Source organism: Octopus bimaculoides, chromosome 3 (assembly GCF_046866305.1).
Source record: "Octopus bimaculoides isolate indiv1 chromosome 3, ASM4686630v1, whole genome shotgun sequence".
Classification (NCBI taxonomy): domain Eukaryota; kingdom Metazoa; phylum Mollusca; class Cephalopoda; order Octopoda; family Octopodidae; genus Octopus; species Octopus bimaculoides.
Window position 1 is genome coordinate 96,683,910 of NC_142930.1, and position 27,927 is coordinate 96,711,836.

Below are 27,927 nucleotides of genomic sequence, written 5' to 3' on the forward strand. Positions count from 1 at the left end.
GGACATATGTCAGGTCTTTTGCCTTTATAAATGAACACAGTATGCCATCAAGCTAGTAATGTGGAATCAGAGTTCCTTCCCAACAAGCAACAGTTATTCTATGTATTACAAATGTGACAGTGTTACCTCCTACTTTCAAGAATTCTATGGGTAGTCCATCCAGATCTGGAACCTTACCAGAGCTTGGTTGACTTATTGTTAATGAAATCTTCCCATATTCAATTATGTTACCCATGTGCATCAACTTGTCTCTTTATGGCAGTCCATTAATTATTTCCATGTTAATCTTGGAAGGGTTAAAGAAGAGCTCTGCAAAGTGTTCTTTCCATTGTTTATTAAGTCAGATGGGTCTTTAAAGTGTGTTTGTCTGCTTCTTGATTTCGAAGGGACTACAGAAAATGATTGAGATCAAATACTAAGTAGACCATACAAAGACTAGGAAACCTCTCAATTGAATTCATATTTAACTTTGAACAAAATTTGTGGCCACCATATATTTTTAATTCTTCTTAATTCTCAATGCAACATGGTTTTCTGTAACTCATAGGGGCATTCTTTGACACATTTTTTGCATTGGAATCCGATAAAGCTTTGTGAATTATTTGTTTTCCCTTCAATAGCTGGCATATTTCACTATTATTGTTCCAAGTTCAATCAAGACTGATATCATTGAACTTGTTTTAGTTTATCAGCATCAGTTAACTTTGGTAGTTTTGCACTATTCATGTAAATTTTGTTATGAATTTGAAATTTGAACTTAGTCCATATTAGTTTATAGTCACTGTCACAGTCTGCACTTTATAAAAACATGTAGATTACAAACAACTTTTGAGTGGGGATGAAATCAGTCAGTTCAGAGCAAAGTTGAAGCAAGTGTAATCCGTTAATATTCTTATGACCAATTGAACTCCAAATTTCAAATTGCTTATCAACACAAGCATTAAATTTTCCCTGTACAATAATTTTTTCATGGACAGGTGTCACAGAAATGGTATTTCTGAGTGATTAACAGAAAGATAAGATTGTATCCTCATTTGCCTGAAGATTTGTTGCACATACAGAAAAAATAGAGACATAGCATGCTCAGGGAATTCTCAATTTTATTATTTGATCATCTATGCTATATGGCAACTCTAAATCTTCTAAAGGACTGGTTTTCACAGCAAATCTAAAATCTCCATCTCTTCTAATTCCACTGGGTTTTCTATTTTAAAATATTGTGAACCCAGATGAAGCTTCCATCAAATGGTCTTCACCAGAAAAGTGGGTTTCTGAAAATGCTGCTTTGTCTATACTGAGACATCGCAGTTCTTTAGCAACAAGTGCAGTCTGAGGATGGAGATGACCCATATGATTGAGATAAGTTCTTAGATTCCAACAGCAGATGTTGCAATTTTTTATTTTTATCTTCAGAATGAAATCTTATATTAAGTCTTTGTTCATTCCTGCTGTTGATGAACCAGCATAAATGAACAGACAATTTTTAGTGCATCTTTTGTAGTACCTTCCCAGAGACAGAGTAGTTGGGTGAGTAGGTCTCTCCTAAAGAGGAATGTTCAAACACAGGAAACTCTGCTGAAGTAATTTCTGTCCATGAAAACACAATGACAGGATAAGCTTCATGCCACTTTGTATCTAGATTTGTGACAGTGCACATTGCAACTCATTAAGTCTGTGCATATCACTACTCTTCTGATACCACAAGACTAATAAATAGACAAGATGAACCAAATGGAATGAGACATCTGCATGTCATTGGATTAAAACTCCATACACTTGTACAAAAAAAAAAAAAATCAGTAACTGAAATCTGATTACAAGTATAGCAAAATGACAAGTATTATAATCCACTACAGGTTTCATTTCAGAGTGTCATCTCTTAGATTCTTCCTACCAAATAATATCTACGAGTTGGCAGGGATTTGAAAGAAGCATAAGATGCACACAGTTGCATGGTTGTTGACTCTCATGAGTTCATCTGCCCTTTAACTATTCTTGATTTTTATTCTGCAGACTGTCCAAAAATCACTCCACCAGTTTAGTCAACAATGGCCTAACCAGGCAACAGGTTGTTCTGAGTAACATGTTACCAGTAGCATTTTTGAGTGACCTGACATATACATACATTTATCATAATGATCATCATCATTTAACGTCCACCTTCCATGCTAGCATGGGTTGGTCGATTTGACTGAGGACTGGTGAACCAGATGGCCACACCAGGCTCCAATCTGATTTGGCAGAGTTTCTACAGCTGGATGCCCTTCCTAACGCCAACCACTCCGAGAGTGTAGTGGATGCTTTTACGTGCCACCTGCACGAAGGCCCGTCAGGCGGTACTGGCAACGGTCACGCTCAAAATGGTGTTTTTTATGTGCCACCTGCACAGGGGCCAGTCACTCAAATGTTTTTTCACGTGCCACCGGCAAAAGTGCCAGTAAGGCGACACTGGTAATGATTTACATATACATATATATACACACACAAACACACACATACACATTAATATTTGGAAAATCAAGGCGGTGAACTGGCAGAATCATTAGCATGCTGGGCAAAATGCCTAGGTTGACTTTGCCTTTCATTCTTTTGAGGTTGATAAAATAAGTACCAGTTGAGCACTGAAATGGATGTTATTGACTTACCCACTACCCCAAAATTGCTGGCCTTGTACCAAAATTTGAAATTAGTATGTGAAAAACTAACAACAAATCTACTGATGAGAATCAAATCCCTTGTTTCATTCTTTTCAATCAAATGTAATATTTACATCATAGGATTGTTGGTGGCTTTTCTAATCTTAAATAATGAACTCTTGCTTTCATGTTGGCCTCACACGTGTTACCTGGAATTTATCAGCAATTTATGCAGATTTATGTTTCTAATATGGCAAGTTATCTTGGCTTGATTTTACATATCAATTTATCAAATTAGCTATGAATAAATTGCTGGCCTCATGAAGCAGGTGAAACAATTCTAATTTTCTCATTCTTACAGCCAGTTCATTTATTAATGCTACAGAAAGCTTTCCTTATAATTTCCTTATGATTTTTTGTTATAATTAATAAAGCACCATTAAACACTATCAGAATGGAGTCTCAATCTTACATTTATTATTTGAGCTTATTTTTGGTGGTGTTTAGCACCATGTTAGCCCTTATCAATGGTGACCAAACATTGACCTTCCTACCTTATTGTCAAATGTAACATATCTAAGACTAGATTATTGAATGTGTCCTTCTTTATTTCAGAATACAGCATGTCATTTGAGGGAGTTTAGGCTGCTATTTCTAGCAGACTGTGCATGTTATTGATGGTTTTCAACCCAGGTCACTTCTGATCTGGCTGGATCACAAGTGTTTCAGCTGTATTTGCTATCTTTTTAGGAGTGTGTTGGAATACATTATCTAGTGTGTCCTTTCTTTAAGATGGTTGGATGTTACATGAGGGAGATTTGGTTGCTGTTTTTAGCAAGTCAAGTGACCACATAGAGGCTCCTTCATTGGCTTTTAACTAAATCTTTTAGTTGTTGCTGCTGGTGTTAATTCACTCAACACTGATCAAGCATATTTATAAATAAAGGCATTGAAATCATGACAATTCTATTTATTTGTATATTAAGGACTACATTGTCCAGTCTTTACTTTTTTGCAGGGTGTAATTTGAGAGAAATTTGGCTGTTGTTTGCTCATGAATCTTTTATTGTTGAAGTAGAATTATAATACTAAAATCATATTCTACTAAGTTGGTCAGAACTTAAGCATAGGGCTGGTACCTTATAAACCTTTAAAAATTTATGCAAACATTATTAGGAGATGGACTTCTATTGGGTTTTTATTGCTAAGTATTCTAGTTATTCAATCAGCTGAACTACCTACTATCGAATTTATAGTGAAAGTGATCTTACTATTGTATGGCCACTGAACATAATCCTCAAGCTGACTTGAAGCTGTCATAGAAGACACATTTTTCAAGATACTACACAGTCCTGTTGAGATTGGAATCTTATTATTGTAAAACAAACTCGTTAACTATTCAGTCATCCTTGTATTCTTGAAATACATACAATGTTTAAAACAGCTCCCAAAATATATGATAGAGACAGATTGGTGTTTCTTTACAGTCCTGAAATTGAGTGTAATGTTCGCCTTATTTTTGCCTTATTCTCATTACTAGATAATGGTTGTTATAGTTCTGTTCAAACAGACCTATAATTAAAAGCATATAAGATATGGTCCATCTTTGTTTCAGATATAGTGTATCTAAGACTGTATTATAATGTGAGTCCCTTCCTTTTTTTTCTTTAAGATGATTGGGTGTAATTTGAGAGAATGTCATGGATGCTATTTATTTCAGGTTAAGCTATCATATTGAAAAATTGTTTCACTGTTGTTTCAGTACCCAGATGCTGTTCACCATGCCTGCACTATAGTTACAGCAGTGTAGACACATAGGACAACTGATGAACTGCTAAATGATGGTTTATCAAATAGATAAATTAAAGAAATTAGGTTGTTCGAATTGATATAAGTTCAAACTGTATTTTAGATTTACCTTTCTTCAATTACAATTTTAAGGGAAAAAATTCCATTATGTTTTTTTTGCACCAAAATGAAACCATTTGTCAAATAGTGTCTGTTATGGAGAATACAATCAATCAAACCTTGTGGTCAAGGATATAAGATTTGTCTTTTGCTAATTTCATCTTGAAATATCTTGAAATCATGTATACTTGTGGAAGTTAAAAAAAACTTGAATTTCTATTCAAACTCTATTTTACTAACAGATGCATTAATCAGATATCAGCTTTAGTTATGCATCCTCCACCCAAACCATTTTAGTTTCCTGTTTTGGATAATTACAATTATAACTAACTCATATAGATTTCTTACAAACCATAAAACAGTTTCAATTATGATATATAATTTGTACTATCAGATTCCACATTGTAATTGATTTACTAAAGTATCTTGCTTTTGACTTGAGATGCACAAAGCCATGTTGATGGTTCTTTATCAGCCTGACTGCAAGTTTATTGTCTTAAATTTCAATTGTGTGTTTATATTGATATCAATTTATCTTGTTCTCACTTAACATGTTTGTTTTAATTAATAAATTAATTTATTTATTTCAGGTCACTGACTTTGCATGGTCACATGATGGCCGTATGGCACTTATATGCTACTGGGATGGTTTTGTACTTGTGGGATCTGTTGCTGGGCAACGATATTGGTCATCCATGCTGAATTTGGACAATGCCTCTATAACTTGTGGTGTTTGGTCACCTGATGATCAAAAGGTAAAAAAAAAATTTTTAATTACAAATTGTTAAATTGTCATTCTAATACACTGGATACAATTTTGAATTTACAAATAATATTTTTCATTTTTCAGCTAGAATTACTTTAATAAGATGTAGTGGGGGCATCAATAAGTCCTGTAACCTTTACATGACCACCACTGCATACTTCCCATTTCTGTAGTCTATCTAGAACAAACTAATCTAACTATATCAATAAGAGATACTTAATTCATTACTGCAAGTTAACAGCATTAAGTTGAGTATACAGTGCTCCTGCTGCTTATAGAGACTAGCTGCATCAGCTGGATGAGTCACTAAGAACTAAGTGTTTAGGCTGTCAATACATCAAAGTGCAGGTGATAGGTTATGATTCACCAACTGTTAGCTGGTTGTTTTGACATCTACTCTTCCATACTTGCAATAGGTCAGATAAGATTTCATTGAAGCAGAATTTTCTACAGCTCAATGTCTGTCTGATAACAATGCTCATCTGTTTCTAAGCAAGGCAATTTTCTAGCCTATTGAAAATCAAATAACCTGGACATACTTTTACTGAAGACTGCAAACAAACAACACTGTGTAGGTTCTGGCTGGCTGCATGTATTATAAATAAAGCAAACTCATGAATGTTCAGCCATATCTTATTGATAGAAAACTGTGCATATGAAAACACAGATTATCACAGATTCATTGGTCATCAAAATTGTAAGCAGATTTACTGTGTTGGCTTAGACATTAACTATCTGGAAGAGAAAATGCAGATAGAATAACTGCTGACCTGTCTTGCTCGAAGACCAGCTGTGGTCTGCTGTGATTTAAGTGCCAAACTATTTAACTAGGGTAAAAGGGTGTGAATATTTGAGGAGCCATCCACACCACAGCTTCATTGTGATTAGTTGATTTTTAGATCAATCTTGTGAAACTGTAATGGCATACTCATGATTGCAAACGGGTAATTTCATGTTGGGGTTTGAATCCGCACACTTTCATAAGCAAGCAACACAAATGACATTCTTTGTATGATTGGCAAGGATTTTCTTTACAATCTGCTCCAACATACTTTTATGTGAGCCATGTAGACATTGTATACACCAAAATAACGACGACGACGACGATTTGGCATAACAGTCTTTTTCCAGTTTCCATCTGCCAATTTCACTCACAGTGTATTTCTCAACCTGCAGCTTAAAATAGAAGACAATAGCCAACTGCATTCGTGCTGTGGCATTGAACCCCTAACTGTAGAGTTCAGAACCAAACTTTTTAACCTCACAGGCATATCTGCATCTACATATTGGACAAAAAACTCCAGATGATCACAGCTATAAGACCTTTCATTATAGGTCTGACCTGGAGCTTAAACAGTTAAGGAGTGTAGTTTTCAAGATAATATGTCTCATTTAGATTAAATTTCGACAAATCAATATTTTTGCCAAGTTAATCATATCCAATCTAATTTCTGAAAGCTAAAATAAGATATTACAAAGTAATGCAATCTTATTTCTAAATGATTGATTAACTTTCTGTCATAATTTGTCTTTATTTATTTTATGTCAGACTTGGTGGACAATAACAGCTTTAAATAAACGTTTCTAACAGGTTTCTCACTGGTGCACTGTGTTTCTGATGGTGAGGGTGACGTGGAAATGTCTGTAGCTCTGTGCAGAGCAAATATTATAAAGAACCTTGTTCCAGGAGCCTCAATTTTCCACTCAACTTTTGCTTATACATTGGTGAAAGACAAATGCACATGCATACCTTTGTATTAAGTGCTAATAGAACACACCCCACCCACACAATCACAATTATTTGATGTGCTTTTATAACCATTTACCTAAGCCCAGATAATTTATCTAGAATTCTACATGTTCTCTTATATCTGAAAAAAGTATTTGTGATGCTGTATATGTGATCATATAATGCAGGTGTGCAGGCTATAATAACCATAGAGTTTATGTAATGATTATGTAACAGGTGTAATTAACATAATTATTTCATCTTTGACAGTTTCAGTGGTACTCATTAATTTTGTTCCATCAAAATGGACACAAAATTATGAAATAATCAAATTAATCACTCTTTGTTTTTCTGTTTATGTATTTGTTTTGCAAGATTCCTGATGTGAAATCATGTGTTGAAACAGTTATTGTTATATTTCAGGATGGTCATTTTTTTTTTTTTTTTTTACAAATAAGCATATGTGCTATATATTCATTCTTCATTTCAGATTTATTTTATCATTGTCCTTATTTTATGTCCTTTGTCTGGAAACCTTTCGTCATATGTTCTGTGACCACTTCAGCAATACCCCACCCCACATGTCTCCTCCTGTTCTGTTTAGTCCATTCTGTCTTTTTGTGGTGAAGAGATCACAGGATGTGTGAGGAAAGATTTCCAGAAAAAGGTCATAAAATAAGCACAATAACAAAATATAATTGAAGTGAAGAATGAATAAATAGTGTGTGTGTGTTTATTTGGCAAAAAGAAAAGAGAAAGGAAAAAAAAAATGACCATCTGTCTCCTTACTTTTGACTTGATGTGATAATTGTACATGAATGTCACTATCATGCAAGTCCAGTCCTTCCTTTCCAATCTTCTATGAAAACATGTTTAGCCATGGGGAACATTACCTTTGTTGGAAACATGTGAAGGTAGGTGACAGGAAGAGTATCTGGCTGTAGAAAAATTCACCTCAACAAATTCCAAAATTCCAAAGTGGACTTTGAATGACAATGATAATGAATAAACAGCAGAATTGGTTGGTCATCAGTCCAAATACTCCTTCTCTTCTTCTTCCTCCTTTTTCTCCCTTCCTCTCCCTCCTCGTCTCTTTCCTCCTTTGCCATTGTGTTTCTCTTCTTCATGTTGTTGTTGTTTTCCTCCTTCTTCTTCTCTTCCTCCTCCTAATAATAAGAGCAGATATATCTGCATATTTTTTACAATAATGAATAATGAACAGTATCTGATAAAAGTCTCTGATATGCTTAACAAATCTAAGTCTACCTCTTATAATTTTGACTATGGTTACAAGAGTTTTACACTTAACCAGCTTTGGTACTTAAAATTCATAAACTATTACATACATATAGTCAAAGGTGATTCTTGCAATTACTAAAAAAAAAAATGTGTAAATGCACAATGCTCCTATTGCAAATACAAGCAAAATTCAATTAAAAAGAAAAAATTATTCAAGGAAAATGAATAGTGCAAACTTGGTGTGTAATCTATTGTAAGTCTGGCTGGCCATTAGGAAGTGATAATTAGATAAATAATTAATCTGAAACAAAATTAATAAAAGAATTTAGTAAAGTAATGATAACTAATCTAAAATATAACTAAATGAAACATAATTAAAAAGAAAGAAAGTGAATTTGATTTTAGTATGTTGGTTCTTAATCTGAATATGTAATTTGAGATTTTTTGTTCTTTTGTATGTGTTTATTGTTCCTTTAAGTAATGTTCTTAATTCTGTATTTCTGATTTTGCTTGATACATAAGAACCATTGTATGTCAACAAATTGTCCCATCAGTGTAACATCTTCCCTGAGTAATGTGGATCTATCTATCTTTTATTCACTTATTTGTTTGTTCTGCACTGCAATTTGTGGACAATAAGCACACAAATATGTATGTACACACAGAAACATATGCACATGCAGATGCAAGCACGTGCAGAGAGAGAGAGAGAGAGAGAGAGAGAGAGAGAGAGAGAGAGAGAGAGAGATTCAAGCTTACATACACACAGATGCACACACATGTACACAGATACAAATACACACGGAGGTTGCAAGTGTACACATACACACACAAACAAAGATGCAAACACACACTTTGACTTACAGATAAAAATACACACACATACACACACTCATTAGGGTGCCAAATTGGCAGGGTCATTAGAGTAAATCCTGTTCTTTGTCAGTTAGAAAAATAAACTGTTAGGTATGGAAAGTCCTTAAGGATGCCCTTCAGTATTTCAGCTGATTGCTCTAAATAACAACATACTAGCTGGCTGGATAGAATGAGAGGACTTTCAAGTCTTATGCTCTTAGGAAACAGATATGTATATATGAGTGTGTGAGTATTGTATGTGTGTTGTTTGTTTGTTTATGTTTGTGTGTGTATGCATATGTGAGTATGTGTGTGTGTATATATATATATATATATATATATATATATATATATATATACGTACATACATATATATATAATTAATAGTGACAGAAGCAATATCAATACTGAAAGATTATATTTATCCCCACTCAAAAGTGGATATTGTGTTAGAACACAAATTACTGCATTATTTAACATGAAAGAACCTCTCTTATGGAAAATAATGCCTTGCTTGGAAACATGTAAAGGTTGGCAACAGGAAGGGCAAAAAAAATCTGCCTCAATAGATTCTGACTGACCCATGCAAGCATGGAAAGTGGACGTTAAAACGGTGATCATTATGATCATCATGAAACAGCAAAACTAGTCATCATCACCATTAGCAGCAGCAGAAGCAACATCAGCTGTAGTGACATCAGCTGTTGCAGTATCAGCTGTATTTTATACTCATACTTTCAAATATCTTGTTGAGTCCTATCCCTACTTATCTTCCCCTTGAATTTAATTTTCTTGATTGTTTTTACATACTTTTCATGGCTTTATGACAAAATAAAAAAAATTTGTCAGTATTATTATTAGTTTTATTTATTTGTCATGGGGACATCATCAAATACAGTGGATATTATAAAGACAGATTACATAAGGTATGGAGTTTTTACATATAATGAGAAGAAGGGAAAAAATCATCATCATCATCATTATTATTACTGGTGCTTGTAGCATCGGTGATGACAGCAAAACAGAGGCAATAATAAATTATTTATATTGTTAGTACAACAACAACAATTATGATGCTGTAAAGGCATAAATACACTAGCAGTGGTTGTTGTTGCCTTCTCACTATTTAAGCTGAGATTATGTGTGTGTGAGTGTAAATGCTTTTGTGTGTGTTTCTGTATGTATGCATTATGTATATTTTTGTATGTATTCAAGACAAGGATCTATAGTGAAATATACTAGTAGTAAGAAAACCCTGCCTTCTTCAAAACAAACAGCCTAGTTGTAAACTATGATACTGGCTGCTTACAATGTAGCTATTAGCCTATGTTATTCAGTATCTACTGTCTTACTTAATACAGCATTCTGCTGCATGATAATAGCACATTTAAATCAAGTTCTTGTGCCCATTGACTCAGTTCCTTTATTGATTTAATTCTGCTGCCGCTGCTGTCTGAATCACCTGATGATGGTCATATTTAAGAGAACTATCCCTAAATAAAGCAATGTGTCAACATCAGGCCAGATATATAAAACTAGATTGCTTTCTGAGCAAACTTTGAAAATAACCAATTGGAATTGGTTGCTTTTGGCAAAAATGACTTCTACATTTTATTGAACAAGATAATAAATAAATAAATAAATAAATAAATAGTAATAATAATAATAATAATAGAAAAACTAGAGCTTCAACATGGCTATGTGGTTAAGACGTTTGCTTTGTATCTGTTTTGTTCTGGGTTTGTATCAACTGCTTCTACTATGGTTAAGCAGTAATTTGTGAGTGAAATTTGGAGGACAGAAATTGTGAAGAAACCTGTCACATATTTATTTGTATGTGCACGTGTGTATGTTAGTGTACATTTACACCAGTCTAAAATCTAGTATTGTTTGAATTGAATCCATTTGCTTCTTGTAATATAGTGGCTCAACACACACACACACACACACACACACACACACACACACACACACACACACACACACACACACACACACATACGCGCGCACACACACACACACACACACACATGAGAATATAAACAATAGTGCAGAATTAAATGATACAGATGATACTTGTTAATTCATTGCTTGAAATCACTGTTGGCCATAAACAAAAGAGAGTCAATTTTGTTCTAAATAGAGGTTGCATAATAAAAGTGGTGACTACTTAACTTTGTTACATAGCATAATTCGGCTTATTAAGGTCCTGTTTCCAACCTTCTCTCTATCTTCTCTCTTAGCTGGTAGACTTGCTAAATTTATAAACTTTAGTTCTAACAATGATAGCAAATAATTTATTATTGTCGAATAGCTCTGGACAGGTTTGCTTAATGAGATCAGCTGCACAGAGTTAGCCAGTTTCACATTCAATAACAACTTCATGTCCTGCATCCTGGTTAAGGAGATATTACACATGGAGAATTTGATTACGATTACATCCATAGCACTTCTGCATTTACTGTGAACATGAATAATTAAACATTTTGTCCTTAATTTGAATATTGTAGGATGTTGATTGTGCTACACTGGAGACCCCACATGAAGCTCTTTACTCACCCATAAACATAAGATATTTCTCATGATCGCAATATATAAAACTCATAATAACATTCAATATAATTAATATACTTCTGAACTAATGAAGGACCATTTCCGTGGTCGCATAATTTATTAGGAGTAGCAGCTAAATATTCCTCAAGCCATATCCTACATTGTTAAGAGAGAGAGAGAGAGAGAGAGAGAGAGATGACACATTGGATAATGTAGTCTTGGATCATACATAGATTGAAAGAAGACTTAAATGCTGTTGGTTATATGTTTGCATAATCAGAGCTGGGACTAATGCAGCAACAACTACATTAATGTATTTGTATCATAGATGCTTAATTAATTTTCATAGTTTTGCTACGTTTACTAAAATAATTGTCAGTTTGGATTGTTCAGAAGTGAATAAATTTCTGAGATATAATTTGCACAGAAGTATAGATGTGTGAGTATGTATGCATGGAGAGTTATCTTAGATGTACCTTTTACACCGAGTTGACCTGGTCATCTTCCCAATATCAAGAGCTTCAGGCAGAGCCATCTTCTTGCTCTAAAACAATCTTTGATCAGTTGACTGTTAATAAAATTCTTCAATCCACCTTTAACTTGCCAAATTGGTAAGGTAATGGAGCTAAGATCATCAAAAGTTAAATGCCTCAGTTACAGAACATGTAGTGTCAATAAAACACACATGCGTGTGAGTGTGCACACACACACTTCCTGTGGCACTTACTCTTGGAGGGGATAAGGTCTGGTTTGTAACTAATTCTATCCTTGAAACTGCTGGTGGGCAGAACCTCATTGTAGAATGGGGCAGCAGCATCAAAAATCTCTTTACTTGAAGATAAGCTGGAGATTCTTCTGGTGACATCCTTCACCAGGTTCTTGAAAACTATAGCCAGGTGACAGGAACCTGGGTTAATGTTTGATAGCTTCTTGTTTGGTTTTCTAAAGGGTCTGTAGGCATCAGACTCCAAGTCCAGAGTCACATCAAGGAAATCCATTGTTTTCAGGTCAGTTCTATTGTGAACTTCAGTCCAAGGGAGTTTATGGTGCTGGTGAGTTTATTTAAGCTTATTTAGCATGTGACCATTTGCTCCTCTTGATTTTGCCAATGCATCATCCTTATAGAGGCCAAAGGTTGGGGAAGGGAACTTCTTCGTGAGTACATCTAGGATGAAGAAACCAATGAGGTTACACATGTCAGCGCTGCCAAAGGCACCCATTTCCACATTGAAGGAGCCTTCAGCGTTAGTTTGTTTGACCTATGCTGACCCCTTACTGAAGAGTTAGGTTCTTCTGGTGTGTATGATAATGTGTATGTTCTTGTCACTGACCTCAGTGTAGGTCCTAGTAAAGGCCAGTGTCTTAGCAGGGTTACATAATTGGATTGTTATCTAAAACTCCATTGAATACCTAACGGGAAACTGACTGGTAAGACTGGCTGTAATGGATATAAAATACTGTACACTTTGTATATATATATATATATATATATATATATATATATATATATATATATATATATATATATATAAAGAGAGAGAGAGAGAGGGATAGATTAACAAAATGAAAGGTGCAATAAACTCCAAAGTCACTTTTCTTTCATGTAGTGCAACATACAGTCTAGTACAAAATTTCCTGCTGAGAAATTTTGTCTTTATATAACATTACTGAATAAGCATAGTATAATAATAGTAGAGAACAATATTATTAATGTGTTAATTAAAAGACAACTAATATATCACTATTCTTTATTACTTATCACATTCTACATATTACCAAAGTTAAAAAGGATAGAAAAAAAGAAAAGCAAAGCAAAAGTAAGAAAATAATAAAATAAAAGAAAAAGCAAGCCATCTCCTGATTCTAGAAATAACTTTTCCAAACCACAGATAACAAAAGCATAGCTAAAAGTGTAATATTGGAAAATGATACTTGGTGTGGGGTTTGAAAAGCATCTCTCTAATAGATAAAATGAGACTGTCAGGCTTTGGAAACAACCATCATTGTTCCAAAATTTATCTGATAACAACTTTACCACATAAAATTTTGTCAGATATCCAAACCTTGCAGAGTAGAATTAACTCTCCATTTTCTTTCTTTCTTTCTTTCTTTCTATTTCTCTCTCTCTCTCTATCTCTCTCTCTCTCTCTCTCTCTCTCCCTCTCAAACACAACCTCCAAGCAAAATTCTTATATCTCATCCCCTAAATGATTGCCCTTTGCATATACATATATATGTGTGTGTGAATATCATAACACACACACAAAACTCAGAAGCACATGTATATGTATGTGCATCATTATTTTGGAATAGATACACTGCATTCCTGTATTTCACAAGAGAGGAAAAGAAAAGAATATTTGAAAGAAAGGGTATCTGGTTGTAAAACACAACTCAAAAAGTAAACCATGATGCCTGATTCTGTTGTTGAGCCATTGAGGCTAATCTCTTAGTAGGTGAAACTGTCTTAAAGTAATGATGATCATGGCGATATATATGTATATATATCAAATGAAAGAATAAAAACTCAAAAAGTGAAGCAGAATATATATATACATACATACATACATACATACATACATACATACATACATACATACATACATACATATATATATATATATATATATATATATATATAGGAAAATGAAAAAAAGCCAGAATGCTGAACTGGAAGCATAATTTAATAAAGATTTTTTCTAACCGGTTTTCATTGCGATGAAGCAAATTATCCAGAAGAAGGAGAATGAAAATGTTACGCTTACAAGATCTCATAAAAACACTGTTACAACGCCAATATCCCTCCACACTCATAGATCTTGGAATAAAACGTGCCAAGGAACTTGACAAAAACACACTAAAAACCAACCAACATAATAACACACCCAACCCCAAAATACTTCCATACATCTCCACCCATAACCCCAATAACATCGAAGCATTCACCACAATTAAACAAAACCTCCCCTTACTCACCACAGACCCGAAAATGAACAATATCATTAATACACACAATGTCCTTAAATGCAAAAGGCAACACAAATCTTTGAAAACATTATTAACCAATTCCAAACTACATACACCACTTCCACCCCCATCAGTTAAAAAATGTGCACGCCCTAATTGTGGCACCTGCCCCTACCTACTTGAAGGCTCTGAATTTACCTTCAAATGAGGAACAAAGTTTAAAATTAAAACCAATTTCTCTTGTTCCTCGGGTAACCTCATTTATGTCTTTACTTGCGCAGGTTGCCAAAACTTCTATATCGGACAGACGAGCCTCCCATTACGTAGAAGAGTAGCTGTCCATAAGGAACAAATAAACCTCCCTCAATACCGCCAAATTCCACTCAGTGGCCACATAGACTCTTGCGCCAGAAACAAAAACCCTAAATTCATTATATTCCCTTTCTATCAATGTAAAGACAGAATCTCCACACAAGAAAGAATCAACAAGGAGAATCTTTTCATAGAGAAATTCCAACCATTTCTTAACACACACACCCCTCAGTGACCTTATTTCTCTATGAACAGACACAAACTTCCTGTTGGAAAAAAAGAGTTCATAACTCTAACTAAAAACACTTGTCTCCCCTTACACACACTTCCTGTTTTGACACCACATTTCCTGCTTAACACAAACTTTTAACTCTTTTTTTAAACCTAACAAAACTCTCAACTCTCATGCATCCTTATTTTTCCTACCAATTTATACATGAACTACTATTGAACTACAAAAGCTCAAAGACAATATAATGTATGGGTATATTTATTTTTTTATATATTATTGTTTTATATATTATTTTCTTCATTTTGTACTTTTTTGTACTTCTTTGTAAAAAAACATTTTCATTCTCCTTCTTCTTGATAATTTGCTTCATCGCAATGAAAACCGGTTAGAAAAAATCTTTATTAAATTATGCTTCCAGTTCAGCATTCTGGCTTTTTTTCATTTTCCTATTATTTCTCCACGTGCGGTTAACACAACCCCACTATTTACTGACTTATATATATATATATATATATATATATATATAAATCAAAAAATTTTTTTAGCTCAGTAAATAGTTCATAAGATGAAATATATAGTTAGAAATGACCATGATTTTCCATATTACTGCATAACCATCTCTATCTCTCTCTATATAAAATTCTTTGTCTGTCTGTCTATCTGTTCCCTGTGCATTCTGAAATGGCTCTACCAAATCAAATCAAATCAAATAGTATAACACCTCACATGTGTCAACATGTAATTTTTATTTTCATTTGGATGAAAGCAATATAACATTTTCTTGAAAATAATCTTTCTATAGTCAACTATAGTAAAGGACATTTTATACCACAATGATGACAATGACAACACATTTTGTATATGAGTGTGCATGTGTCTGTCAGTATGTGTGTATTTATGCATTCATTACATATGACATAGTAAAGGAGATTTTACATGATGACGACACATTTTGTATGAGTGTGTATAGATATTTTGAAATAATTATGAGAGAAAAATACATCTTTATATTTATTGTTTACTAATCTGAATAAGAACAACAATAACCCAGGCAACACTGGGTAATTCAGCTAGTAAAGTTATATGAAAGTGATCAGCTAACTGAATTGACATCTTGTACATAACTGTTACCTATTTCATTGATTTCAAAAGGATGAAAGGTAGCATAAACTTATGGTGTGAAACTATGATGTGTCAGTATTGTTGGAGATATTCAAAATTGTAATGAGTTATTTGAAAGAAGATAATTTTTTGCTAAGAAATGTGTCTTATTGGAACATTTAATACCATTTAATATTTGCATTGTTTTGAAGTCAATACATTAAACTGCTTTAATTTCAAGTTCTCAGTACTTAAAATGGATATTATATATAACTGTTACATATTCTTCATGGCTAAAATTGTATATTAGTTTGCAAAAGTTTGGTTTCCTCTTTGAAGCCCCTCTCCTCAACAAAACAAAAATAAATAAAAACAATGTCCTCAACAACTTCTGGTGCTATATAAAGTATACATATACGTCACACATAAATCCTTCTCACATGTCTAGGCTGGTGCATTCATTATGGATATACGCAATCGCCCAGCTTTTCACTTGATAGATATGCATATGGTCAAAGAACACTCATCAATCTCTAGCTTTAGCTCAGTATTGAGTTTATTTTTGCTATTTTTATGTTGTTAGGCAACTTATCTCATGCATTTTCGTAACCTTATGTAGTTTATATGTGAGATGTAGGAATAAGAGAGATAAGTGCCCTAAATCTACTTAGGACATTTATCTATTCCTCAAATACTAATCCTCATTCTTCCTCTCCTAGCAGCATCCCTGTGGAACTACATCTTTCAAGCTGAAACACACATACATGCATTATATATCAACAACATAAATGCTGTTGTAGTCAAACTACTGATAGTAGTTCTCCAGACCTGGGTACTGCATCTTCTATTCCAAAACTGTACATCTGATTGGATAAAATATTGTCTATTTAAAACAAGAGCAGTTTAAATATCGATATTTTTTTTGTAATTGTGCTGTAAACAAAATTATGAGATCTCTAGTTGTGTTGAGTCTAAGAGGTTAAAATAGCGATCAGTGGTATAAGCAAATATCATATTGGACGATAAATTGTTTTCCTTAGATGTTTTCAATCTCAGATATTATGGTGCTTACTATTTCTGAATAATTAAATATTCTAACTTTCCATTAGAATATGAAGTTTACTATAAGATTCTGCAGCATCAAATATGTTTGCAGATAATAATTGGCTGATTTCCATAAAAGTAACTCTCAGAACTTTAGTGGTGCCTTGTGATCAAGATTGTTTTCAGATATATTTGCTCTTTGATGATTATTTTAAATGCTCAGAGTAGCCCACAAATTAAGGTCAGAAGGCAATCGGTTAAGACTTACCATTATCTAGATACACTAAGCTGCTTTGCTCTGTCACTAGTAAGAAAGTAGATACTGTCTATTCATAATTGAAGTGTTACTATAGCTGAGATGAGTGGGTATTGCAGTGCTAACACTAGAATATGTGTGGGGCAAGGCACTAAACATCTCTGCTCTGTTGAGAGAGAGCAATATTCTGTTGTAGAAACTAATAATGTTGTCTTTGTTCAGTAGCCTCAGCCAACTTGGCTTAGCTTAGTTAAACCTCCTCAATCTGTGGAGGTAGCTGATTTACCAGTCACTTTGGTCATTGCTCTGGCTATGATAATTCTTTTTCTTTTGTTTTTTTTATTATTTAATAAGAGCCTGTTTTCTTTAGCTTAAAATCTCAAGGTATGGTTACATTTTTGAAATGACAGAAAGTATTCGGTCATCCAATGAATAATGTGCTTTTTGGTAATTGCATGAACTAAAAGTCAGGAAGGGAATGAGATAAACTACCTGCATCAACTTGCTATAAAAGCAGGTAGTAATTTTACCTTGTACTTATTCTTAGTGCAAGTTTTGAAGAGTGCCGTTCAATTTTAATATTTATTTTTTCAAAGCTATAATGGAATTGACAAAGGAGCATATTTGGCATATATTGCTTTATGAGTTCAATAAAGGCAGCAATGCAATGGAAAGTGCAAAGAATATTAATGCAATATATGGGGATTAGACAATTAGTGTAAGCCAATGTCAACAGTGGTTCCAGAAATTCCAAGCCAGAAACTATAGCCTAGAAGACGAGCCTTACCCTGGAAGAACTGTAGAGCTTGATAAGGATGTTCTGCAAACCCTGGTGGAACAAAATCCCATCATAACTCTTGAGGAACTAGTAAAGAAGCTTGGATTTGGTCATTCAACCATTCATCAACACCTGCGTGCCATTGGAAAAGTCAGCAAATTGGGTCAATGGGTTCCTCACAAACTTTACAAGTCTAATTGTGCACAGAGAGGGAATATGTGCTCTTCTTTGCTGTCATGTCCCACGGATGAATCTTTTTTGGACCAAATAGTGACTGGTGACAAGAAATGGGTTCTCTATAAAAATGTCAAGCATCAAAGACAGTGGGTAGGGAAAGGAGAAACACCAGCACCCCAGGCTAAAGAAGGTCTTCACTCACATAAGGTATAGTTATCTGTTTGGTGGGATATGAAAGGTTTAGTCCACTTTGAACTTTTAAACCCAAACCAAATGATAACAAAGGAGAGCTACTGCGAGCAGCTTAAACAACTTAAGTCAGCGCTAGAAGAAGTAAAAAACGTCTTTGGTTTCAAGACAAAAGGTGTTCTTCCATCTGGATAATGCTTGGCCACATACAGCAAGGATGACATTCCAAAGGCTGGAGCAGTTTGAAAGGAAAACGATGCCCCACCCACCATATTCACCAGACATTGCCCCATCTGATTATCATTTATTCTGCAGTCTTCAAAATCATTTGGATGGAAAAAAATATGAATTCTGTAGATGAGGTCAGACCAATACTAGAAGAGTATTTTTTATTATGGGCAAGTGAGTTTTGGAAGAGGGGCCTTGCAAGTCTACCAGATAGATGGAAGAGTTTTGTAGAAAATGAAGGAGAGTATATTTTAGATTAAAAAAGAAATTCTTTTCTTAATTTTGAAAAATAAAAGAAGTATAAAAAAAATTGCATTATTTGTGGGATGACCCAATATATTGAGGGAAATTTAACAGGGAAATACTTTTATTCTGCTCTCCTGAATATTGATATATAGTGTAGAAGGGCTGACAACATTAAATGATCTCTGATATGAAAAAAAGGCCATATATTTTTCCACATAAATTATTTCATAGTAGTATGGTGCTTTTTCCAAATTATTCACTTTATCTTCTGTATTTCTATTTATACTGAATTTCAGATGGTCTCTTCCTTATAATGCATACAGCAATGTGAAAGATGAGGTTATCAACCTCCAACAAATAAAGAAATAAGTAAACAGATGATATCAATTTTTACTCGGTTTATTATTCTATTGTTTTACTTTTCAAGTTCAAATCTTGCTGGGGCAAGTTGACTTTGCTTTTCATTCTTCTAAGATTGATAAATTAAGTCCCATATATACTAGCTTAGTATAAACTGACTGTGCCCGCTTTCCATCAAATTCATTGCCAAAGTTAGAAATCAATATTGTGTTGGCTTATGCATAATGCATAGGCTAATATGTATAGGCTCTCTTTTTTATACAGGCTACTAAGTATAGGCTCTGTGATTATATTGCGGGGGAAAGTGAAGAAATAGCTGTTGCATTGAAATAGCAATAGACACTTTATTCATGACAGCAATGTAGCAATATGGTACTTGAATTAATGTCACCAATGAGTAAACAAGTTGAGATGAGAAACTCAAACCTAATTTCATTACAAAATCAATAAAACATTTAACCAGCTATGAAAATTATTCAGCAATATTGCATTAAACAATATTATGTAGATGATATTATCAGAGTAGGGACTATGATTAGTGGGGATTTAGAGACAGGAATCCATATTTGATGAAAAATGTTGAGAAATTCCAACTTTGTTTGATGTATAGTGAAGTTGTTTTGTCATATTATGGATTTTGTATCTTACTGTGTGTTATTATTTATTGCCAATGTCATGACTTGTGCATGTTTCGAATTGTAATAAATGATCAATTCTATCAGAAGTTGAAATAACTTTTATTAGTTGTAAGTTGTACATGATATATTGTTTGTTAAGAGGTTGTCATGGCTTACATGACAATTGCGTTATTGGATTGTTGGTGATAGTTCCCTATGCAGAAAGAAGGTGGTCATTTTGGTGTAATACTGCTGTTCATATCTCTAAGTGTATGACATACAAATATGATTTTATGTCACTGTGCGTTGCATTGTGGCACAATTATATTAAATGATATAGTATAATACTTTGCAATTGAAGTAAAAGCTTCTTGCTGTTAAATAACCCAGGGTAGTTAAATGAGTAAAATTCAAGTATATAAACTGCATCGACAAGAAAACTTTTGCTGCTAAACTATCCTCTCTGACAGTATGTGAGAATGCCAGTGTTATAGCCAATGATCTAATGTTATATACCAACCAAATTTGGACAGTGAATGCAGGAGATATCTTAACATCTGGCTGGAAATGACAGTAATCTGTGAAATTTGTTTCAATAGAAGAACCTGTGAAGGGTAAAGGCATGCCATTATTTTGCCCCTTGCCAACTATAACCAAGCAGACCCATGGCCAAAGACATTCCATGTATAACCTTCCTATCCTTTTGGGCATTATGTATCTATGTTTCTTGGAAGGTGAATGACAATATGAATGCTCCCTCTTTGATATGTAGGAAAGAATTTTTCTAGAGAACAGGCAGAGCATGGCTTCCTGTCTGTTATAGGTTGGGAACAAAATACATATCAGTAAATCAAATAAGTCATTACTTTCCAACTATTTAGAAAAAAATGATTCCCTTTTGTTTGTTTGTTTTTTCTTCTTTATATATATATATATATATATATATATATATATATATATATATATACACAGGCATCCAGCTGTAGAAACTCTGCCAAATCAGATTGAAGCCTGGTGTAGCCATCTGGTTTCACCAGTCCTCAGTCAAATCGTCCAACCCATGCTAGCATGGAAAGCAGGCGTTAAACGATGATGATGATGATGATGATGTTGGATTAGTAATGATTTTTTGCCAACCTAATGTGGCAGTCCCATGTTGGGGTGAATGCTACTGTTGTTTAGCCCCAGGAGACATCGTCTACAGCTGGCTATATGGCACATGATCTGTGTCCTTATATTTTTAAACAGGGGAGGTTAGCACCCCCACTCAGCACAAAACAGTATCTGTGGACTGTATGATTTTAGGATTATTTCCTTTCATCGGCACAGAATAACTCTTCAGCTGAGATGGCACTGCTAAACATCTGTTCGAAAATATATATGATTTTCTAAGTGACTCACAGTCACTGATTCAATAAAATAGAAACATTGTTGTTCCCAAATCTCTCAATAAGAGATATTCAGTAGCAGCACTTTAAAGTAACGATTTTTTGCCACAGCCAAAGAGTTATTCTGTGCTGACGAAGGCAAATAACCCTGAAACCGTATGGTCCACAGATACTGCTTTGTGCTGGGTGAGGGTTCTAACCCCCCCCCCCCCCGCCCCCATTCGAAAATATAAGGACACAGATCGTGTGTCATATAGCCAGTTGGAGATGATGTCTCCTTGGGCTAAACAACAGTAGCATTTGCCCCACAATGGGACTGTCACATTAGGTTGGTAAAAAGTCATTACTTTAAAGTGTTACTACTGAATATCTCTTGTTGAGAGATTTAGGAACAACAATGTTTGTATTTTATTGTTGGATTGATTTGACTAAAATCTACAACTTTTGTCACTTCATTCCTCCATCTTTTTTGTCATCCTCTGCTTTTTCTTTTTTTTTTTTCTTTTCTTTTTGTGATTTCTTAGAACCCATTCTATCTGTTGTTATCTGTTTTCCGTCTACCTGTTTTGATTCTGCTTTGAATGTGTTCAGCCTAATTCAATTTTAACAGTTTTAGAAATTTGACAATATCACTTTCTCTTTTTGTATTGATTACATTTTGTTGGTTTATAGTCCTTCTATTTTATTCCAAACATTATGCATTTGCGAGCATATTGAACTGATCTTAACTTGCTTATGAACTCCTTTGTTGGATTCAATGTTTTTGAACCATGGCTATTTTGGGGATACTACATCATTTTTGTAAACCAAACTTTTAAGACTAAGGGGAATTTTAGTTTTAAAAATGAAACTTTCCCCACTCCAAATAGCTTGCAAGCACAATATAATCTGTCATTTGATTTCCTTTTTATACCTGGTTGTATTATTATAACTTGGCTCAGTTAGGTGAAGCTTTTTACTATTATTTGAAGAGATGTTTCTTCAAATTTAAAATTAAGAACCTCATCTATCAGTTTGTTGAACAACATTCTTGGTCCTACTGTTTTACTTTATGTATTGATGAAATCAAACAGCAATGGCTGCTTCAGCAGCAGCAGTTATAGTAGTAGTAACAGCAGCAATGACAACAAATTAGATAATAGGTGCTTCACAACCACATGGTTCCAAGTTCAGTTCCACTGCATGGCACCTTGGGCAAGTGTCTTTTACTATAACTGCAGGCAGACCAAAGCCTTGTGAGTGGATTTGGTAGATAGAGACTGAAAGAAGCCCAACATAGATATATGTGTGTGTGTGACTCTGTGTCTTTGCATGTTCCCCCATCACCACTTGGTGTTGGTCTGTTTACATCCATGTAACTTAGTGGTTCAGTAAAAGTGGTTGATAGAATAAGTAACAGGCTTTAAAAAATAAGTCTTGGGGGTCAGTTTGTTCAACTAAAACCCTCCAAAGCAGTGCCCCCCGCATGGCTGCAGTCAAATGATTGAAACAAGTAAAAGATAAAAGATAATAGTCCAAAATATCTTTTCAGTATCAATATATTGTCTTTTGATTCCATATTGCCAATCTTACTAACTTATTTGAGATTTTCCTTGTCCTTATTGACTGCTCATCACCCTGTTGTATTATTCCATTTAAATTACTGGTTTCATGCTAGCAGCCCCTTTTGAAGTTGTCTCTTTTTCCTGTATTATTAATTCAGCTGAGCCTTCTTCTGATCTCATTTTATCAACATCTTCTTTTACCACCCGTGTTAAAGTATTCATATTTAACCCTTTAGCATTCAGATTACTCTGTGAAATGTATATCTTATTCATTCACATTATTTTGAGTTAATCGTGTATTATCTTGTAGCTTTAAGATTTCAAAGATGTGATTGTATATCTTTAAAATGATATTGTAGGGTAGGTGTGAGAAGCTGGATCTGGCTGGTTTGAACATAAAACAGGTAGAATATTTGGGCTGGATATGGCTGGTTTCAATGCTAAAGGATTAAATTGAAATCTCTTGTACTTTTATTTTTGTTGTTGTTTAGCCATATCTCAGGCCTGATTAAGCAAACCTATGACAAAAAAATATTCCAGCTCTGACTGCTTTGTCTCTTATTTAGATATAGTGTATCTAGGACTACATTATGTAATGAGCCTTTCTTTATTTTTTTGTTAGGTTGCAATTTGGCAGCAGATTTGGTCTAATATTCTGAGCAACCATATTGAAACTCACCTTTTTATTATATGATGGTAACTTGAGGTAAAAGTATCAACATCAAGAATCTTAAGTTGCAAACCAAACATCAGTACCAATGAAGAAGCTTTCGTGTTGTTGCTCAGTCTGCTAGAAATAACAGTCAAATCTCCATCAAACGTCATGGTGCCACCTTAAAATGCCTGAATATACTGAACAATTTATTGCTATGATTACAATTTGAATGCCATTTGGATGATGATATTTTGTCCCATCAAACCATAACAGCTGAACCACTGTTTCACTTTTTACAGCATAAGCAGGTTGCTTATATTGCACTTTATACAGTTAGCTATCACGTGTCTTGTTGAGAACATTTCCTCAACAAAAACACAAGGCAACACATTTGGTGGAGGAATCAGTTTTATTTCATTCGTTGAAAAATGAAAGCAATGTTGACCTTGATGGAATTTGAACTCAGAATATAAAAAGCAAACCATGGAGGAGTTTACTCAAAATTCTCATGATTCTGGTCAGCAGTAGAAAAGATAAATAAATGTGTGTGTGTATGTGTGTGTGTGTGTGTGAGGGGAAGGAAGAGAGAGAGAGAGCATCTTAGAGTGGTGCAAAAAAGTAAATCTAATATGCTGAGTAAACAACTCACATCAATTCCCAGCTGTGTGCTAAATTACTTCACTTGGAAAACAATAACATTTTAAATTGTTCTTCATATAACACTTATTAATAGAATTAGCAATTGTTTCATTAGAAGTTTCTTTTAAATATGTTTAGAAATTTATTATTTTGCCCCTTTTTTATGCTGGGTGTTATTTACTATGCTAATAAATGAATAAATTATTGATTTGATACATGGCTATAAACAGAACTGAAATATTGGACTGACACCTTGTGAAAATATAAATTCTAGAGAGCCAAAGGTTTATTCCCCAAAGAGAAAATTTCCCTAAAAGGACATTCACATGTGACCAAAACAACTACAAACTGCATCATTGCCTATTTGTATATTAAGCTAATAGCACTGTTTTTTTTTTCCTAACTTGAATAATTAATGAGGTAACTTGATGAACCTAATTTATATAGTTAAATATTTTGTAACCCGATTTTTAACATAATGCACCATGTCAATTAATTTTTAGAATAATCAAAAATTTGGAGGGATTTCATGAAGCAGCCAACCAGCCCAGTATTAAGTTGCTATTTGGAACATAACAAAACAGGCCTTACATCTAATTTTATGACTTAAGGTTTCAAATCAAACACTTTAAAATGCTAAGTTTTCCATCAGAACTAGTAGTGGACTCAGATGGGTTGGTTTTGAAAGAGTTAAAAAAAAATTACAAATGAAAGATTTAGTAATTTTGTTTTCAAGAAATAAATATTTATTGTTACAATTGATTATTTTGCGTCCTACGAGGGGAAAAAAATTGGATAATAAAATTGGTAAAAATAAATTTTTGATAAGAAAAGGAGAAAACAAAAATACTCTTTGAAAAGTAGGGACTTTTCAGAATTCTTATGTCTAATCATTCAAACACTAACACACACACATACACACAGACAAACAGACAGACAGACATGTGTTGATATATAAAAAAGACAGGATGATCACAACTGGAAACACTTTGATCATAAGTGTGTTCAATAGCAACTTCAAATCACTATCTGCTATATTAAAAAAATTAAAAAGCCAGTCATTGGATAATGTAATCAAAATAGATTTCTCCATTTTAAGTTCTTTTACTGGTTTCAGTCATTGGACTTCAGCCATGCTGAGGCTTCACCATCAAGACTTTTAGCCAAATATATTGATTCTTGTATTTGCTATTTATTTCATCATTGGATATTTACATAAGGTGAGATAACTCAGTCAAACATAAATACAACACATCATTTCAGTTTGAAATGACTGTCTTTTCGCTATATGCATTATAAAAAGATAACAGTCATTCTTTGGTCAAAGATCTACTTGATCAGGACTGATGGGAGAAGAGGGAAAACAACAATAACAACTATTTGTACATACAGAAGATTTCTTAACCTACACTAGTTTCAGCATCTTGTTCTTATAACTATGGTAGATTCATGGTTTACAGTAGAAATAATTTTGAATAGCTTTCATAATACTGTTTTAGATAATTTCCTTTGGAGTATACACAAGCTTCCTTACAGTAACTATTTACTCCCTAGGCTTGTGTTATATTTTATATTACTTTCATTATTCATGTCTTCCCCAGCTTCACTATATTGGATATAAGAGGATATTATAAGGTCATATATATGTCTCACTTTACTCATTGTCAGAAGACATAGTTAAAATATTCTGTTTGCTTCGAGGCTTCACCATTTATGTCTTTTTATATCATTAACCTGGAGATGGCTCTTTTAATGGAGTATCTAAAGGATTATTGTTTCACCTATCTCATAAGTTTAATTACAAATTATTTATTCTCATATTTATAATATAAATGCTATTGGCATCAAATACAATGCATCCTTTAAGAGGAAAATCCTAATGTCAAGGAAGTCTTTCCAAATAAGAAGACTACAGCTATAGCTAAAAGAAAACTCATAGTATTGCAGAAACTATAAAAACAATAGTATTATTAATTATTAAGATTAAATAGGATATACTTAATATAGTCCAAATCATATAAATTACACTGTAATTGGGATTCCTTTACTGTAGTATTAGAGTATTATAACTAGCACATTGTACGCACCAGTAGATTGATTATTATAGTAATGATTATAACAATTTCTCACATTGGCAGAATACCACGCATTTTTAGAGAAGTGAAAGTCACTGCTGAAACATTCTCAGTATATAACCAGTATCTATGTGAGCCAACGAAAAAGCCTCTACATGGCTGCTTGTTCTGATTGAAATAGCAACAAAATCTTCCTAAAATCACACCCTACTATTTTAAATAGAGAAAGCACACATCAAATAATGTAGCCCTAAAGGTAGTGAACTGACAGAGTCATCAGTATCAGACAGAGTACTTTGTGGAGATTTGTTCTGGTGCTCTGTGATCTGAATCCACATCTTGCTGGGATTAACTTTGTCTTTTAGACTTTCATGGTCGATAGATAAAGTATCAGTGCAGAGCAGTAGGTTGGCAGAATCATTAGAGCATCAGCTGGAATACCTTGTAATAGCTGTTCTGGCTCTTTGTTTTCTGACAGCAGTTCTGATTTTGTTGGTGTGCCACCAAGCTGCATCTGAACTTGCTTTTCTCTTGGACATCATCAATGTCATGAACCAAAGAAATTTGCATACATGGGCAACAGCTGCTCTCCCATTAAAAAAAAACAAACAAACCATCTTGCTAGACCAGGATGTATCTTGGAGAGAAACTTTACATATGCTGATCTATAACCTTTATAAGATGTATGGAGGCTTTGCACTTAATCCAAAAAAAGTATTGAGATGATTGTGGATGGATGTTTTTGAACTTAGGTCTACACATTCGGGGTTAAGCTAGGGCTAAACAACAACGACAGCCAATATCTCTTTTTTTAACTGGTTGACTAAAAGACATACACAGTGGGATCTGAACCTAAAATGTAAATGGAAAATTTACATGTTAGGTAAATTTTTGTATTGAATTGCTACCTTAATAATAATAATGATTTCAAATTTTGGCACATGGCCAGCAATTTTGGGGGACACATGAGTTGATTACACCAACTCTAGTAATTAACTGGTACTTATTTCAATGACCCCAAGAGGATGAAAGGCAAAGTCAACATTGGTGGAATTTGAATCCAGAATATAAAGACAAATGAAGTGTCACTAAGCATTTTGCCTGGCATGCTAACAAGTTTGTCAGCTTGCTGCCCTTAATAATAATAATGATAATAATAACAATAATAAATGCCCTGATGCAGTACCAGATGGTGGCTCTGATGACTTCTGATTTTAACTGTCTTGGTGTAAAAGATGGGCGATAGCAAATATTCTGCTCAATACTACAGACTTGCTTGTCAGTTGCTTGACCTTTACCAGTAGAGCAGGTCCCTTGGTAGTTGATGATATGTGCATCTCTGCTCACAGACAGAAGTAGTGGGGGAGCATCATGTGTTGAGAGGAATTCTTTAGGGGTTTGAATAATTCACCTATGGAAACATGGTTGTTTCA

At 33.9% G+C, this 27,927-nt stretch overlaps 1 protein-coding gene across 4 annotated transcripts in view; it reads left to right on the forward strand.

The window, feature by feature from the left end:
• LOC106875473 (tubby-related protein 4) overlaps positions 1 to 27,927 on the forward strand; it is a 680,107-nt gene that overhangs the window by 334,787 nt on the left and 317,393 nt on the right. For all 4 annotated transcript variants that reach the window (XM_014923630.3, XM_014923632.3, XM_014923631.3 and 1 more), the window contains exon 3: positions 5,135 to 5,299. In XM_014923630.3, coding sequence (XP_014779116.1) covers positions 5,135 to 5,299 — 165 coding nt within the window. The remainder of the gene's footprint in view (positions 1 to 5,134; positions 5,300 to 27,927) is intronic.